This window comes from Castor canadensis, chromosome 5, assembly GCF_047511655.1.
Source record: "Castor canadensis chromosome 5, mCasCan1.hap1v2, whole genome shotgun sequence".
Classification (NCBI taxonomy): domain Eukaryota; kingdom Metazoa; phylum Chordata; class Mammalia; order Rodentia; family Castoridae; genus Castor; species Castor canadensis.
In genome coordinates this window covers 84,999,432-85,016,769 of record NC_133390.1, presented here as the reverse complement: position 1 = coordinate 85,016,769, position 17,338 = coordinate 84,999,432, and the positions used below count along the sequence as shown (strand labels likewise).

At 35.6% G+C, this 17,338-nt stretch overlaps 1 protein-coding gene and 1 long non-coding RNA gene across 8 annotated transcripts in view; one reads left to right on the top strand and one right to left on the bottom strand.

Annotated features, from left to right (window-relative positions):
* Vps8 (VPS8 subunit of CORVET complex) overlaps positions 1–17,338 on the top strand; it is a 309,569-nt gene that overhangs the window by 240,640 nt on the left and 51,591 nt on the right. For all 7 annotated transcript variants that reach the window (XM_074073616.1, XM_074073619.1, XM_074073618.1 and 4 more), the window contains 4 exons: positions 3,597–3,700; positions 8,919–9,000; positions 9,431–9,513; positions 16,482–16,562. In XM_074073616.1, coding sequence (XP_073929717.1) covers positions 3,597–3,700; positions 8,919–9,000; positions 9,431–9,513; positions 16,482–16,562 — 350 coding nt within the window. The remainder of the gene's footprint in view (positions 1–3,596; positions 3,701–8,918; positions 9,001–9,430; positions 9,514–16,481; positions 16,563–17,338) is intronic.
* LOC141423278 (uncharacterized) lies at positions 3,695–14,532 on the bottom strand. The gene is made up of 3 exons (XR_012448006.1): positions 14,249–14,532; positions 12,824–12,957; positions 3,695–4,527 (listed from the first exon to the last, which is right to left on the bottom strand). It is a non-coding gene; the product is annotated as an uncharacterized lncRNA (long non-coding RNA).

The following is a 17,338-nucleotide window of genomic DNA, read 5'->3' as shown; positions in this document are numbered from 1 at the left end:
TGTGGAGTTAAATGTAAAAGAAATTAGGCACTGTTCCCTGCTCTTTGATTATCTTTTTGGTTATATTTCTGTACTTATGATTTGGCTATGTACAAATGAGGCATACAACTAACATCCTTAAAATTTGTGAAATGTGTCAAACAGCAAATCAGAACTTCTAATCAGTAATGGTCAGTGTTTCTGTGTTGAGTTTAGACAGTTTTAACCCAAAGCAGTAAAAGTTGGTAGTGTAGGATCTTGAGCGCCTTTGACACATGCACATACATATTTGATCATGGTCTTTAACATTTTCAAAAATTAACTTTTTAAGTTATGGTAGAATAGCATAAAACACAAAATTTACCAGTTTTAAGTGAATAACCAGTAGCATTAAGTGTGATTGCATTGTTGCATAACTATCAACCACCATCCATCTTCAGTTTTTTCTCATCTTTCCAATCTGAAAATCTGAACCCAGTAAGCAGCAACTCCTTGTTCCCAATTCCCCCAGCCCCTGGCAACCACCATTCTGCTTACTGTTTTCATCATTCTTTTTCTGAATTTGACTTCTCTAGGTATCTCATGTGAATGAAATCATACACTGTGTTCTTTTGTTACTGGCTTGTTTCACTGGGCACGGTGTTTTTAAAGTTCATACGTTTTGGCAGACATGACAGATTTTTCTTTTGAAAGCTGAATAATATACCAATGATGTGTGTGCCATGTTTTGTTTATCATTCATGCTGTTGGGTTGTGAACAGTGCCACGATGAACATGGTTATTATACAAATATTATTTTGAGTCCCTGCTTTCATTTCTCTCCTCTCTCTCTCCCTCCCTTTCTCCCTTTCCTCACCCCCATCTCTCTCTCTTTCTATGGTGTTAAGAATTGAAACTAAGCTCTTATATACGCTAGGCAAATGTTGTACCATAAAGCTCAATCCCCAGCCCTATTTTTAATATTTTAAGGAGCTGCCATACTGTTTTCTATAGCAGCTGTACCATTTTATAGCACCATCACAAGTGCACAAAAGGTTACAATTTCTCCACATCATCACCAACACTTTTTTTCTTTGTTTTTTTTTTTTTTGATAATAGCTGTCTTGATGGTTGAGGTATTATCTCATTGTAGTTTTCATTTGCATTTTTCTAATGATTTGTGATGTTGAGCATCTTTTCATGAGTTCATTTTGTATCATTTCATGTGTTCAGTTATGTATCATTTTTGAGAACTGTCTATTCAAGTCCTTTATCCACTTTTTTTTCTTTTTGATAGAACTCAGGGCCTCACATTTCCTAGGCATGCACTGTACCATTTGAGCCATGCCCCCAATTCACTTGTTTTTTAGTTTATTTTTCAGATAGGATCTCATGCTTTTGCCCAGGCCTCCCTCAGACCATGATGCTCCTACCTCCTTCTGCCTCCCAAGTAGCTGCGACCACCGGTGCATGCCACCATGCTAAGCTTCTTTTTGCAACAGGGTCTTGCTAACTTTTGCCTGAGCTGGCCTCAAACCATGACCCTCCTATCTCTACCTCCTAAGTAGCTGGAATTACATGTGTGAACCACCACACACAGCTCCTTTATCCAGGTTGTTTTCATATTCCTTGACATTTTCAAAATATCCTGCCTGAAGGTCACAGAATCCCTTGCTAGGTGATTTTTAGATTATCCTACCTGTTTAATATATTTTTTGCACCTCTTGGCCCATGCATTCTTTGCCATAATTCTCTGTAGATAATTTATAGTTTTTTAATGGCTAAGTCCCAGATGTAGAGCCTCTGTTGTATCTTTATTATCTTGTATTACACTAAATCTTTTTGGAGCCTCAGTAAACACTTTAATGATTTTTCCATATTGGCAATCCAACTAGATATTTAATTATAATTTTTGAACTGTCAGTTTGTGCTCAATCAATTTAATTGTGCTTTTATTGCATTTTATGAAATTTTTCTTCTTAAATTTAGTGTTATATGATAATTTTTCAGACCATACATGGAAGACCTAGGGAAAAGTAAGAATTTACCCCAAACTGCTATAATGATTTGTAGTTGGTATATCTAGAGAAGCCAGTTTTTCAAATTAAAATAAGGATAAATTTTCCAGTAATAGTCTCATAACCAGTCCAGTAATAGCCATGTGCTTTCAGATTCAATATTAGCAGTATGCTTAAGAATTTTGAAGCATTTGCTAATTGCAAGACATCATGCCTATCCTATGGGTAATACATAGATGACTTAAACACTATACTCCTTCCCCTAAAAAGCTACACCCTCATGAAGGAGATACATGCAGATAAAAATCTCTAATGCAAGTTGAATAGAATGTATGAGAGTACCAAAGGAATATGGAATATGGAAAATTAGGGAACTTAGAGAGTCTTGTGGAATGTATGACATTTGAAGTAAAATTGGAAGGAGTTTATTAGACAAAGGGAGAAGGTCCTCAGGGCCAAAGAGGACAGGAGTGTGGAAGTGCCTGGCAAGTGACCTTGGGAGTTGGAAGTAATCTGGCAATACCAGAGCATAGGGAAGGAGGAGATAAGTCTGAGTGTACTCTTACATAGGGTCATAGGCTTTCTTACTTCTCTCTGTCTCTCTCTTTTTTTCTGATGTGCATGTAATGTTGGGGATCAAACCCAGGGCCTTGCACATGGTAAGCAAGCACTCAACCACTGAGCTACATCCCAGGCTTTGGTTTTTTGAGATTGGATCTTGCTATATAGCCCAGGCTGGCCTCAAACTCCAGATCCTCCTGATTCTACCTCCAGAATGCTGGATTATGGGCATGCACCATACCTGCACATTCTATTTTTAAGAATTAGGAATCTTTAATGGTTTTGGTGGAAGGGAGTGATCTCTTTGGATTTGTGCTTAAGAAAACCCTAGTGATGGTATAAAGGAATTAGGGAGGCAAGATTTCTAAGTCGAGTTCAGTGAAGAGTCTGTGGCACATATGCAGAGCTCCACCAGGATAAAACTAATGAACATGGGACTGTGGAAGTAGAATCAACAAAAATTAGCAATGTATTTGGATGTGTGGAATTAAGGAGACGAAAGTATTAGAGATGATAAAAATTTATAAACCAGTTGACTTAAAGATGATAATTTCATTATTTTAGTTTGGAAATGCATTTTTATTGATAAATAAGGAGAAAAGAGGCTGAGACAGATTGTTGGGGAATACCTGAATTTAAGAAACAGAAGAAGGGGCTGGCAGAGTGGCTCAAGTGGTAGATTGCCTGACTAGCAAGCATGAGGCCTCAAGTTCAAACCCCAGTACTGCCAAACAAACACAAAACAAAAACAAAAACAAAAAAAAGAGCAATAAATGTGAAGGATAATCTCCCTACTAACTAATCCATAAATAGTTGGTTCCCATAGGTAAAGTATATTGAAATCCTAAGCACAGTATGCGTCTTACAAATTTGGAATGTCAGGCATTTACACAAATGACGTGGTTTTTAATGTACTAAATCTCACTATCAGGTCTTACGGGTGATTATAGAATAGAAAACTAAACCTACACAGAGGAAAAAGAGTTTGCTTTGTCACAGAAGCTCAGAAATTATAGGTAACATATCCTTAAGTGATATTCTTACTCTTTCTGAATCTAGATACCAAAGAGGATCCCTCATTGAAGGATGTTGAAGATACGGTTGTAGAGACAATTGCTCTTTGCCAGAGAAATTCACATAATTTAAACCAGCAGCAACGAGAGGTAGGAGAATGATTACTTAGACATTTAAAAGCCTGTTCTGGCCTGCAACTAGGAATTAATTCTATCTTCTACTGCCCTCTCCACCACCTGAGTTTAATTCAGCTGGATTTTAATCACTTTTTAGTGTTCCCAGGAGTTTAAGACTCTTGAAGTTATTGTAAGAAGTGTCTGGCCTCTTTCTTCTCACAAAAGGCTTTATGTTCTTAGGTCTGGCTATGCCGCAAAATGTAAGGTGCATGAATAGGAGCTGTCTTGGTGTCTGAGATCTTTTGTACTCCATGTAGCGGCACTATGGCTATATGGTCATTTGTCATCTTTTCTATTCCCTGTGGATGAAAGTGAGCATGAAGAACTAGAGCACATCCCTCAAGAGATACAGAGAAAGCTGAGAAAAGGTCAAAGTAGCCTCTGATATATTAGTTCTCAGCCTTGGCTACACATTAGAGTCACATGGAGAACTGCGAAGGCTCTCGTTGCTCAGGTTGCACCCCAGATCAGTTAAATGAAAGTCTGTGGGGCTGGGACCCAGCCATCAGTCTGTTTTATAGCTCCCTACATGCTTCCAGTGTACAGCCACAGTTGGAACCACTGCTGTAACAGATCCCATACTGCACAAAAGGAAAAGTGAAACTCAAAAAGGTGTAGATGAATCCCTGGTGCAGGTGGGAGTTACAGCCACGAAGCAGAACCTGTAGGCGAGATGTGATTGACATTTGACAGCTAAATTTGGCACTTGTATTATGATATAACCTCACTCCTCTGTGCCTGTCCTTCCGGAGCTCAGGCTTCTGACATCACACCCCCATTCTCTTCCAAAGCCTGGATTTCTGAAATGGAGAACAGAGTTAATTTTTTATATATATTTAGCTATACATGTTATAATGAAAAGAATAAATCTTGGTATGTTTTCTGTTCTTATGAGATGGGTAAGTTTCTCTTAAGTCTTTGTCAGGGATTTTTCAAGGTCATAAATTATGACAGTTCTTTAGGATATATAGTATGTATAACAAATGCATTTACATATTAATGTATCTTTTTTTCTCTATTAGAAAACTTTTTCATGAAATGATATATACTCCTTTTTAAAACTCATGCAATCCAAAAAGTTACACAGAAGGATTCCTGTAATTATAATACATTCATCTGATCACCCAGAAATAACCATCATTACCATTTGGTGAACATCACTGTAGATATTTTTTGTCTGCCTACGTTGATGCAATTTTAGAAAAATTGAATTGAATAATGGTTGCTTTTAAAGAGATAGTGTTCAGTCTCTAGAAATCTCATACAAAACTAGGAATTTCTAAATTTCATGTTTCTTCACCATATAGCCTCTTAATCGATTTCGCTGGCATTAAAAAACTGAATGACTATATTAACAGATGAGAATTATGTTTATATGTTTACAGTTACATTTTTTATGATATCTGTGATGCTATACAAGTAAGGAAACTTGCATGAACTCACACTTACTCCCCATCCTTCCTTCCATGTCCTTCCTAATTTTAATTAGTTTTGCTATTTTACCTCATTAAGGTTTAAAGCAGTTAGGTTCTTTTCTATATCCACAATTCCCATAGTTGTTTAATCATTATGCAAATGAATCATGGTCCTTTCACCATGTTATTTCTATTCCTAAATCTTTATCTTTACTCATCTTTTGGTTAGTTGTCTATATTTGGACATGGTTATATTTTGATAGAGAAACAGAGAAGGGAAGAATTCTTAAGGTTATGTTTAAACTAAGGTTTAAATCTTTTTACCTGTTCCTCTCCACTCTAATATATTTTTAATAGTCTTCATTCTATATGTGAAAATTTCAAGGAAAAAATGGCAATTGTTGATATCTTATAAATGTAACAGTTGAGGTTCACATAAGCTGAAATATATTCAGATTCATAGATATAAACAATAGAATTAAATATAAAATCCATACCTCCAGAATGCCATGGATTTTTCTAACTATAGTTTAAACTCTGTGTCTCTTAATCAGATATGGCTATTTATTACTTTGATGTGACAAAAGAAAAATGTATTATATTTTTGTTTGTTAAAAAAAAACAAATGTGTTGCCAGGACTCAGCCCTAGCAAATAGACCTTATCTCAATAATACCCAACACAAAACAGGGCTGGTGGAGTGGCTCAAGTGCCTACCTAGCAAGAGTGAGGCCTTGAGTTCAAACCCAAGTACCATAAAACAAACAAACAAAAAAATGTATCTGAGTTGAAATTTTGTTTTAACAAAAATGCTAGCTAAAGTCAGGTGCTGGTGGCTCACACATGTAATCCTGCCTACTTGGGAGACTTGAGATCAGGAGGATCAAGGTTCAAGGCCAGCCCAGGCAAATAGTTTGTGAGACCCTATCTTCAAAATAATCAGAGCAAAACAAGAACAAGAGCTACAGACCCTATAGTTACTAGAAGATTTAAAACATCCAAAAGCTTTAATGTATCCCACCAAAAGTTCCATCAGAGGATTAAGTATTATGGAGTATTTCTTTAAAGTTAGACCCCAGGAAGTTGGATTATCAGTCCTTTCCCAAGTAGACTCCCTAAGCACCACTATTACCTTTGCATATCTGTCCTTAAACTGCTATTCCAATGTGATTTTTTTTTGGTGTGGGGGGGGCAGTACTTGGGGAGTAAACTCAGGACCTCATGCTTGCTAGGCAGGCAGTCTGCCACTTGAGCCATGCTGCCAGTTGTTTTTGCTTTAGTTACTTTTCAAGTAGAGTTTCATACTTTTTGCCCAGGCTTGGACTGCAGTCCTCCTATTTATGCCTCCTCCTACATAACTGGGATTACAGATTACCATCACACCCAGCTTTTTTATTAAAATGGGGTTTTGCTAACTTTTTGCCTGGGCTGGCCTCCAACTGTGATCTTCCTGTTCTCTACCCCCTGACTAGCTGGGATTACAGTTGTGAGCCACCATGCTGGGTCTTGATTACATATAACAAGGGCTATAGCTTTGTTATGCATGCATCTCCCTAAAAAGAAAGCTGTTTGTTACATACCACAAGGAAGCAATTCAGGTTTAGTTGTGGTATTATCTCAGGACATGTCATTATTATGAGTGGTTATTTTAGCCAATCAGTTTTTAGAGTTATCCCATTTAAAATTTTAAGAATCAATGTTAAAGAGTAAGAGAAACAAAAATATTTAGTGTTCAACATATATTAGGGTTAATGTGGAGATTTAATAGAAGAACACCCCTATTTACCATGTTAATAGGGCCCATGGCTTTTCTACGCTGCCACTTAGAAAGCAAGAATAAACCCTTTAAAAAGATAATCCTTAATGCGAGTCAACTCCCTGTAGAGCTATCCTTATCTCAACTAACAAAAACCCTTGTTCCTTCCTATTATTGCTTATACTCTCTATTCAACAAAATTAGAGATAAGGGCAAAATAGTTTCTGCCGGGTATGGAGGGGGTTGGGGGGAGAGGGAGGGAGTGGAGTGGGTGGTAAGGGAGGGGTGGGGGCAGGGGGGAGAAATGACCCAAGCCTTGTATGCACATATGAATAATAAAACAATAAAAATAAATTTTAAAAAAAGGAAAAAAAAATAAAAAGATAATCCTTCTAAATTGTCCAAATTAAGTAAGAAAATTTAAAAATCAAATTTCTAAGCATGATAAATAAATACAAAATCCAAAAGGCAAAAATTAAGTATGCTCTATGTAAGTAGAATCCCATAAAATACACAGAAATCAATGATGTGGTTGTAAAAAGTTAAAACAGACAACTAAAAGATAAATTAAGTGGTGTTATCTAAGAATAAAACACAAGATTTAAAAAGTTTCTGAGTACTGATTAGACTAAGTAAAAATTTCAGTAAAATAAAAAACTGACAGTATATACCTACCTAATAAGCATGAGGCCCTGAGTTCAAACCCCAGTACCACAAAGGGGGGAAAAAAAACTTAGAATGAAAGGCTAGCAACAAGGTAGGGCAGACCTATAGAGCTCCAGAGGAGGAGGCTGCCTTGGGGAGGTCTACAGGACACTTAGCCCATCCCCTTTCCTTAAACCGCTCTCATTTCTTCATTGCCAGACAATTCTGCAGCAGGAGGTGGAGCCAGTACAGACCCTCTTCTATAAATAGCCATGCTTTGTCCTGCTCTGTCAGTACTGACTTTTCTTCCAGTCTACTGCATGTTTGCAGCAATAGGTTCTCCTCAGAAGAATTAACAGAGAATTTCAACCCAGACAACTAATTCACTACAGTATGATTACTTAATTTCTCTAAATCTCAATTTCTTATAACAAGTGAAGACAACACCTACTGTATTGTGAGCTTGAAATGAAAAAAATATATATAAGGCATTTAACACAGTGCCTAATATAATAGAAATAAGTAAGTACTAGATCTCTTTGTTATCTCTTGGTGAGATTGGTAATGTTAACTGAGATAATCTTGACTTCCACTTCCTGGTCTATGGTGACAGGAAATACAAAATAATTCTTGATACAGGAATAATCTTTCAGTAATCTTTCTTCATTAATCTTGCTTGACATTGCTGAAGAAAAAAATGAAGGATAGCTGCTTCGTTTGCAGTATGTGAGGTTGTTTAGACTTTGTCATTGATACAGTTTTACCACAGTAGGGAAGAATCTAGGAGGAAACTTTTCCTGGCTTCTTTGATTCCCCAGAGACACACAAAACTCAAAATTGCGGTTCCATGTCTTCCTTGTTTCCCAAGGTTGCAAGATAAATAAACCTCTCCTAGCTGTGATCTCCACTTTTTATTGTCTTTTCTCTTCACACTCAGATGTTCCCTCTTCTCTTTTTATTTATTTACTTTTGGAGGGGTTCTTGTACTTGTGCTGTACCACTTGAGCCACACCTCCATCCCTTTTTCTAATTTTTTTTTTTTTTTAGTGGTACTGGGGTTTGAACTCAGGACCTACACCTTGAGCCACTCTGCCAGCCCTTTTTTGAAACAGGGTTTTTTTAGATAGGGTCTCCAGAACTATTTGCCCAACCTGCCTTTGAACCTCTGTCCTCCTGATCTCTGCCTCCTGAGTAGCTAGGATTACAGCGTGAGCCACCAGTACCTAGCTTCTTTTTCTAATTTTTTTACCAACAGGTATACATGCGAAGAACATTTCAACCTATAAAACACTGATAATGTGTTTTACATTAACTAATGTTTGTTATTCAAAAATAACAGGACTTTGGTTTTTCTTTGGTTTCCTCTGATGATTTAGGCACTCTGGTTTCCATTATTGGAGGCAATGATGGCTCCACAGAAGTTGGCCAGCTCAACTACCCCTTATCTCCACTCTGAAGGTAATTTCATCAGAATGAACTGCCAAGATGAGCCACCTGCATCATCAACCCAATTTTTATCTGTAAAAACTGTCCATTCCAATATTTTTGTGCCATTTGAGGATCAAGTCCGGGGTCTTGTACATGTGAGACAAGTGCTCTACCACTAAGCCACATCCCTAATGTATCACTATGATATTGTCTCCAAATATCGTATTCTTACTTATTTTCCTTAATGAAACCATGCGTAGTACTAATCTTGTTGTGCCACTTATATGTAATTTATTTTGAATAATAGTAGTGTTTACAGCTTATCAACAGTTAACTTTAAAATATCAAACTGACCTTGGTTAATTAAGTTTCTAAAAAGCTAAATCTACTATTTTCCCTTGACAGGAAAAACTGAAAATTATTTTAAACTAACTTTGATATTAACTTTTTGTTATAATAGCTCTGAAATCCTTGACCATGCAAGTTCTAAATAGCATGGCAGCATTTATTGCCCTTCCATCAATCTTGCAAAGAATCTTACAGGTGAGTTAAGAGTTAGTTGATTTCAACTAATATCTTGCCAATAGATTGGGCTGATGTTTAAATGGGCCTCAAGGTTAAAGCAGCTAATTTCTGTCATTATCTAAATACCTTAACTTGCAGCTCTCATTTTTGAATGTTTTCTATCACCCCATTGGTATGGATTTACCTGATGAAAGCTGGTAACCTTCAGTTAGAGTTTCCTTGGGTTTCAGATCTATAAACTTCCTATTTGCCTACTGGGAGAGAATTTATCATTTACTTCAGCTGATAATGCTTTTTAGCATTACCTTTAGAAAGTAACCTAAAAATTAAGTCAACAGTTACTTCTAAATTATAGATTGTTCTTTAGGCTTTCTAACTCTTTCTAAAGCTATGTTTATGTTCAAGACTCGTCCCCACTCTAAAATCTATTGATATTTTGTCCAGAATCTTTGTAGGAACCATCATTTCCTCCTGTTCAGCAAAAATGCCTAAACCTTCCTAACTTCATCAAAAATGCAACACCAAAAATACATGAAGATGTATTTTTAGAAAAACCTATAAGCATTCTTGGGGAAACAGCAAGAAACATACTTACAGACCTTCTTGTCTTTCCTTTCTTTATGTGTTATAGTGACATAAAAAAAATCAAACTAATATGATGTCATTGGTCTTTATAAATTTTATCCAATCAAAATGTCCCTGTCAGCTGTCCTTTAACGTTCTCCAAGTGAAACTTCCTGTGTGCTCCTATGCTTCTGGGCCGTTATTGATAAATTACACTGTATGCAGTAGTCTGTCATCACAGAGTACTCTGTTATAAACAGGGATGGAGCTCAGTGGTAGAATGCTCAGTGGTAGAATGCTTACCTAGCATGAATGAAACCCTCAGTTCAATCCCAAATACAGCAAAAAAAAAAAAAGTATGTTTACATACTTTATCATCTTTGTATCTTTGTCAACTATCAGGTGTTGCATAATTCTTTAATATAGACCTCTTCTCATATCCATTTTAAAATGTAATATTCATAAAGTTTTTAATCATATGTGAAGTAATATCTCCATAGAACAGGAATACTTTACTAAGTAAATTGGAAGAAATGAAATTCTAAAACCAAAAGTGGGTTCTGTCTTGCATATACATTTTGTTTATGGTGAGCTTTAACCACACATTGTAATACATAAATTACAGCAAAAACCTGTTTTTTCCTTGACAAAGCATATGATCCCAAGACTTACATCTTTGAATCCTCTTGATATCTCCATTTTATTTTGAATTAAACTGGCATTCATTCTAACTGCTTCCTTCTCGTTTTCCACATTCAGTGATTATTAACTAACTCCTCACTAGTCATAAGCGTCAGCTGTTTCTTAAATTCCTTATTTGTGTGTTTGTGATTACTGTAATAACTTCACCCCATATTTGCACAAGGATTTTTATGTTTTCAAGGTGCCTTCACAGTTGTCATCTCATGTGAAGCTCACAATAATCTCTTGAGGTAGGTAGGACCACTATAAAAATTTGTGCTGACAAAAAAGGAAACTAAAGGATAGAGAAGTTAGTTGTAAATGGGAGACCTCCAAAGTTTCCTATTTCCTAATTCATTCTTTTCTTTTACATCATCTAAGCTTCTCTCCTTTGTTTCCATCTCTGTCCTTTTGAGATGTTAACTAGTCACTAATGCATTAATTATGTTTTCCCTGTTTATTCATTGCCTGTTTACATGAAACGCACAGTTTTTGTACCACAAGAGCTCTTCTAAAATAGATCAAGAATGTTCTGATATATCTATTCACAGGGTTCTATGCAATCACTAGTGGCCACCTTAAAGAATTATCTGTTCCACACTGTCATGGTAACTAGCATATCTGTGTCCCTACACTCAATCCACATGCAATAATACGAGTGGCCACAGGTCACGTGAACATGACCTGGCCTTCTGGCCCCATGGCCCCAACTGATTCACTAAGCGTGGAAAACTGGCATAAACAGGGCCAATCACTGTCCTTTTCAGAAAATTGTAGAATTGAACTTGAGAAGGACATGTAAATCTCTCTTCAGGGCTCTGTATTATTTAAGATATAAATTTCAGGAGCTCACAGTATCTGCTTTTCCATTATATGAACTGGAATAGTTAAAAAAAAAAAAAGAGGGGGAGTGGTAATCAACAGAGAGAAGAAGGAAGCAGACACACAGATAAGCGAATGATCAAGATATATAAAGAGGATTCAAGACACAAAAACCAGGAGGCAACATGGGGAGAAAATCCTGATGGTGTTTGAGTTCCTCCTTCAAGTTGTTATGGCTTACCTATATTCCTTTGCTTTGGTCTCTGAAATACTCTAGTACCTTTACAATAATTATCTTTTCTGAATATTAAATTAAGTTGAGTGTCTGAATCTACATAGCCAAAAGAGTACCAAGAAATACATCAGAAACAGACCAGAGAATGTGAAAAGATTTCCTGGAATTGTAGATGTTGGAACTAAATCTTAAAGAGCCTCAAGGAGTCAGGGAAAGAAAGGAAATAGGATTATCCTAAGCAGAGAGAGGTGTATATACAAAGATTTTGAGATGAAAAATGTTATATTTGGGGAATCACAAGTGTTTAAGCATGCTCAGAACATAGGACAAGAATAAAAAGGTAACCACAGGATTGAAATTTAAGGAACCTTGTCCTTAATTGCTTTGTTTTCCATGGTAAGGCCTTTGGATTTTATTCTAAAATCAGTTAAGTTGTCATCAAAAATTTAAGCAAAGAAGGGATCAAGACTAACGGCACAAAGATACCAAGAATGTAATAGATACACAGAGGTTGTTAATTGGATTATACAAAATGGATTTGGGAATTACTCAGGTGGTGGAAGCCACTGGACTTCTACTATTGTAGGGGGACATGCAAAGTTATGGGGGATAATGATCACCTCTTTAAGTCCTCTCCACTAAAATTTCTTGGGATATTTTAAGGAAATTAGGGTTTTTTCTCCCTGCTTCCTCAGCTTCATCCCAGCCCCAATCACCTGTGTAAATATAAACTCTTTAACTCACACTTCTATAATGGGTGACCCCCTAGACTGTGAGTTTCATAAAAGCAGTTACTATGTCTGTCTTATTCATTGTTTTTATCTCCAGCACCTAGCACAGTGCCTATAACATAGTATATGCTCAAATATTAGTTGGCTCAGTCACCTAATGTCTTTGAGTAGTTCTTAAAAGTTTATAAACCACTTTGTGTTCATTACCTTTTTTGATCTCTAATTGTGCGATTAGTAGCCGTATCCTCAGATTTCTATTGAGGAAAGTGCTGCCTAGAAATATTAAATAACTTACCTTCGTTTGCTCAGTTTGAAATGAGGACAGCTAGAACATTAACCCAGGTCTTCTTACTTCAAGTTTCAGACCTTTTGTTCTGTACCTAACATGACTCAAATGTTTTTCATATCGATCTTTCTTTAGCAGGTCCCCTAGGGATGAAGTGGGAAATGACAGTGATTTAGATGCACAGTTGCTCAGATATAACTGCAAAAAGTTAATTTCTCCAAAAGAGATGTTCACATGATTAGAACTTCTCAGAGACCTTCTTGACCTCCACATGTTTGTTCAAACTGATGATGCCGGGGACCTGAATTGTACTGGCTTCCCTAACACACAAGTTGATAAGTAGGGGAATGTTTTTAAGGAACCCATATTTGTGTTATGTACATTCTGTCTTCAATCTATAGCAAAAGTAATTCTTGGTTTCTAGAAAGCTAATTATGAGTTTCTTAGTGAGGTAATTAAACATGATTTATATACTCTCCCATATAGGGCATCATTCATATTTTAAAGTAATGTTCTATGAGCAAAGATTTTCACTTTAAAGCAAATCATATATATACATGATATAATAAGTGCCAGAAAACAGTAGGAAAATAAGTGGTAATCTCATTTTTTTTTCTAGTGTGCTCTTGGAAAATTTGGCCTACCATATGTGCTATGTACTATGTTTGTGCATAGTTTACAAACAAGTTAAAGCAGTTTAACTTGTCAGCAGTTGTTCATTCCTGAAAAAATTCAGCTGACATCTTTGGAAAACAATTTCAAGAGCTAGTGGACTCTGTACGTGCTATGCTAGAAGCCTTGAGCTCACTTTTGCATTCTATAATTTATACATTGTCCCAGCATGAGGTAGTTTTCATGGTTTTTGCTTTTAAATTATGTATATTAAATTAAAATGTGCTGAAGTAAATATAGAAATGACGTATAAAGATTTCTTCTTTTCTCTGGAATTTAACCATTTAACACATCTTTATTCTTCAAACCATACTTGCAGTAAACATATGCCAGAGCCACATTAATATATTATATGCATATATTGTAAATATAATAGATTTTTACAGTAAAATATAATACATCCATTGGCACTTTGGGAAGTAAGTATATTTAATGGGAGCTTGACCAAAGCATAATTAAATGAAGATGAAAAGCATTAACATGGTTTTATTTTTATGTAAGGAAAATTAAAAGAAGAAATTATCTGGTGAGTGTGTGGCCTGAGTTGTTTTTCTATTAAATGACTAATCTAGACATTCATGGCTTTGCCTTTTGTGAATGGTCTCCTCTTGCTAAACAAACATCAGCTTAGAGATATGATCCCTACCTGTGAAAGAAAATTTTTATTACACTTAAGTAAACTGTTCAAGCCCAAACTTGTAAATTTGTTAATTAGTACAAAAATACATAGCTATTTTATGCCTTACATTTCTTCAGCATTACCTCAGCAGTTGAAAGGACCAGAGGGATCCTATGGCAAGACAACTCCATGCCACTGTAGACAAAACCCAAGACTGAAAAGCAGTCTTAGTTAGAAGCTGTACTACCCAATCCTTGACAGCCAGTACTGGGACCCACAAGAGAAAAATAAGCAAATCTTGAGTCTGTGTTCTGCAAGCTTTTCCTGCTTCCATAACCTTTTACTTTCTGAACTCTTAGTTATCCTTTTACTTGTTATTCTTACAGTAACAAGAATTTACTAGCCCTTACTCCCTGTAAAGTAAGCAGAAACATTACCCATATTTTCCAAAAATCTTGATACCCATATTTTACCCCCCAAAATTAGTTTATTAGTTTATGTATCTATACTTGGGAGGCCAATGGAAATGTGAGTTACAATTGAAAACATAGTTTCTGAGTATGTTGGTTCAAATCCCAGTTTATGGGCTTAATAGGTTTGTGAATTTAGAGCTTGCTTAGCCTCTCTAAGCCTCAATTTCTTCATTCATTAAAATATTTAGAAGAATGGTGCATATAGTTGTCCCTCAGTATCAGTGGGAGTTGTTTCCAGGACCCCTTAAGGATATCAAAATCTGAATGTTTTAGTCCCTTATATAAAATGGTGTACTGTCTGCATATGACCCATACATCTTCTCCATATACTTTAAATTACCTTTAGATTACTTATAATGCCTAGTGCAGTGTTAATGCTGAGTAAATCATTGTGACACTATATTCTTTAGGGAATAATTACAAGGCAAAAAGTCTACACAAGTTCAGTACAGATGTAATTTTTTTCTAATATTGTTAGTGTGAAGTGGTTGAATCCATAGATGGAGAAAACACTGATACAACTCTATAAATAGTTGGGCTCTTCTATTTTACATGCAAAAGAGTCACTTAATGTCATGCATAACCTTATGTTAGAGTACAGTAATAGACAACATGCTTATTTATTAACAATTTCTAAAATTGGAATTCTCTGCCTAGCCAAAGGTATAGTAGAAGGAGCACACAAATTTGCTGATGGAGATACAAATTGCATAATACACTGTTGATAGAGTAACTTGGCAATGTATACTTTATATGGTATAAAATGCCCTCTGAATCTATAGTTTCCCCTCTAGAAATCGCCTCTAAAAAAGTATTAGCAATCCAGATGCAGATTTATAGCCTCTAGCTATGTGGGTGGGGTTGGGAACGAGGAAAACTTAAATGTCTAGCAGCTTAGGATGATTAAATAAAATACGGTACTTTCATATGATTCATACTCTGCAGCTCTTAAGAGATAGTTGATGGTATGGGAAAGTGCTCATGATATATTAGTAAGTAAAAAACAGATATAAAAGTATTATATGAAAATCTCAAATTTTGTGCACAAAGAACTGCATCCCTCCTTATTTCCCTTTCCTCCTCCAGAAACAAGACTGAAGGAATATACACCAAATGTCAACAGTGTTTATTTGTGAATGGTTGAATTTGGGTTTTTGGGTGTTTTCCAAATTGTACAGAATAAACAAGTTACTTGGCAGACCTCATATGAAAAATCGTGGAAAGAAGATTGGGTTTCTAGGCACCTGTGTTTATCAGTAGCAATTTTATTGAAAAATAAAAAGCTTTAACTAAATTGAAAGCTGTTTTCTCAAATCCTGCTTGTCTCCAAAATTGAAGGGATTTAGTTGGTTTTGGCCTGGAGGTAGCTACATGTAGGTCACAAGAGGAGTTGTTGGACAGATTCTAGTATTGAGTGCACTGATTCTAATGTGGCATATCAGTAAGCACTCGGAGAGGTGTTATTTAATATGAAGGAGAAGCTTCTTCAAGAAGCAGAACCAGAGTGAACTTTAATTAGACTTGCAAAGAAGATTATTAAGGAAGAGGCTTGGATCATTTATTTTTTTAGTTTTACAAAATATTAGAGATATTAAGAGACTAATGTACATTTCCAATGGAAAGTTCATGGAAGAAAAACATCTTGTGACTGTGGCTGTACCATACATATATATATATATATATATATATATATATACATATATATAATTAGGCCTGGGGTGTGACTCAAGTGGTAGACTAACTGCCTAGAAGCACAAGGGCCTAAATTCAAACCCCAATACTGAAAAGAAAAGAAAAGAAAAGAAAAAAAGAAGAAGAACATTTGGCTTTCAGATACCTTATATTTTAAAGCAATTTTAAAATAACAAAAAAATCATATTTTTTGTACATTTTTTCTAATTAGGATCCAGTGTATGGAAAAGGAAAACTTGGAGAAATCCAAGGCCTTATTCTGGGAATGTTAGATACCTTTAACTATGAACAAGTAAGTAAACTACTTGCTATGTCTAAGTCTGTCCTAAGATAGAAAAAAATCTGGACTTTCTCTTTTCTGTTCTTTTTTTCTCTCCTTTTGTCTCTATTTTTTTCTTTAAAAATTGCTCATTAAAAATGAGATCAATTGAATTGCATATGTATTATTTTCCTATTTAAAATTTTCTTTTAAATTTACACATAAGGAAATGCATCTAGTTCAAATTCATTTTATTTTTTGATTCATTGGCAGCGAGACCAGTATCTTCTTTTCAAAATGAAATTATGTCATACTTTCTGGAAAAAAATAGTTGATTACAAAGCTATAACCCACAAAAAGGAACGGTCAGCATGAAATTGCAATATTAAATTAAATGAGTGTTGTTTTAGATATTCTGATACAGAAGAGCCAGCTTGGCATACTTTTTTCCTTAGAAAAAGTACCATTTAGGCATGTTAGATACAGCGTCTGCTTCTTTAAGAATTTGAGAGAAGAAAAAGAAAAATTTGGGAGACAAAGCTTTTCTTAGGTGTAAGAATTACTGTTTTGCTAAGTATAATTCAGTGAAGTTTGATACCTCTGTAAACACAAATTTCAGAGTAAAAGAAATGTTGCTGAGTGTGAGGTAGAGAAGTTTTGCCAACTATGGAGCTATAGAAGAAGAGAGAAAAATAGCATTTATTGGAAAAAATTGGGATAGTTAGTTAAAAATAAAGCAGCCAGGCACCAGTGACTGTAGCCTGTGATCCTAGCTACTTGGGAGGCTGAGATTGGGATGATTGCAGTTC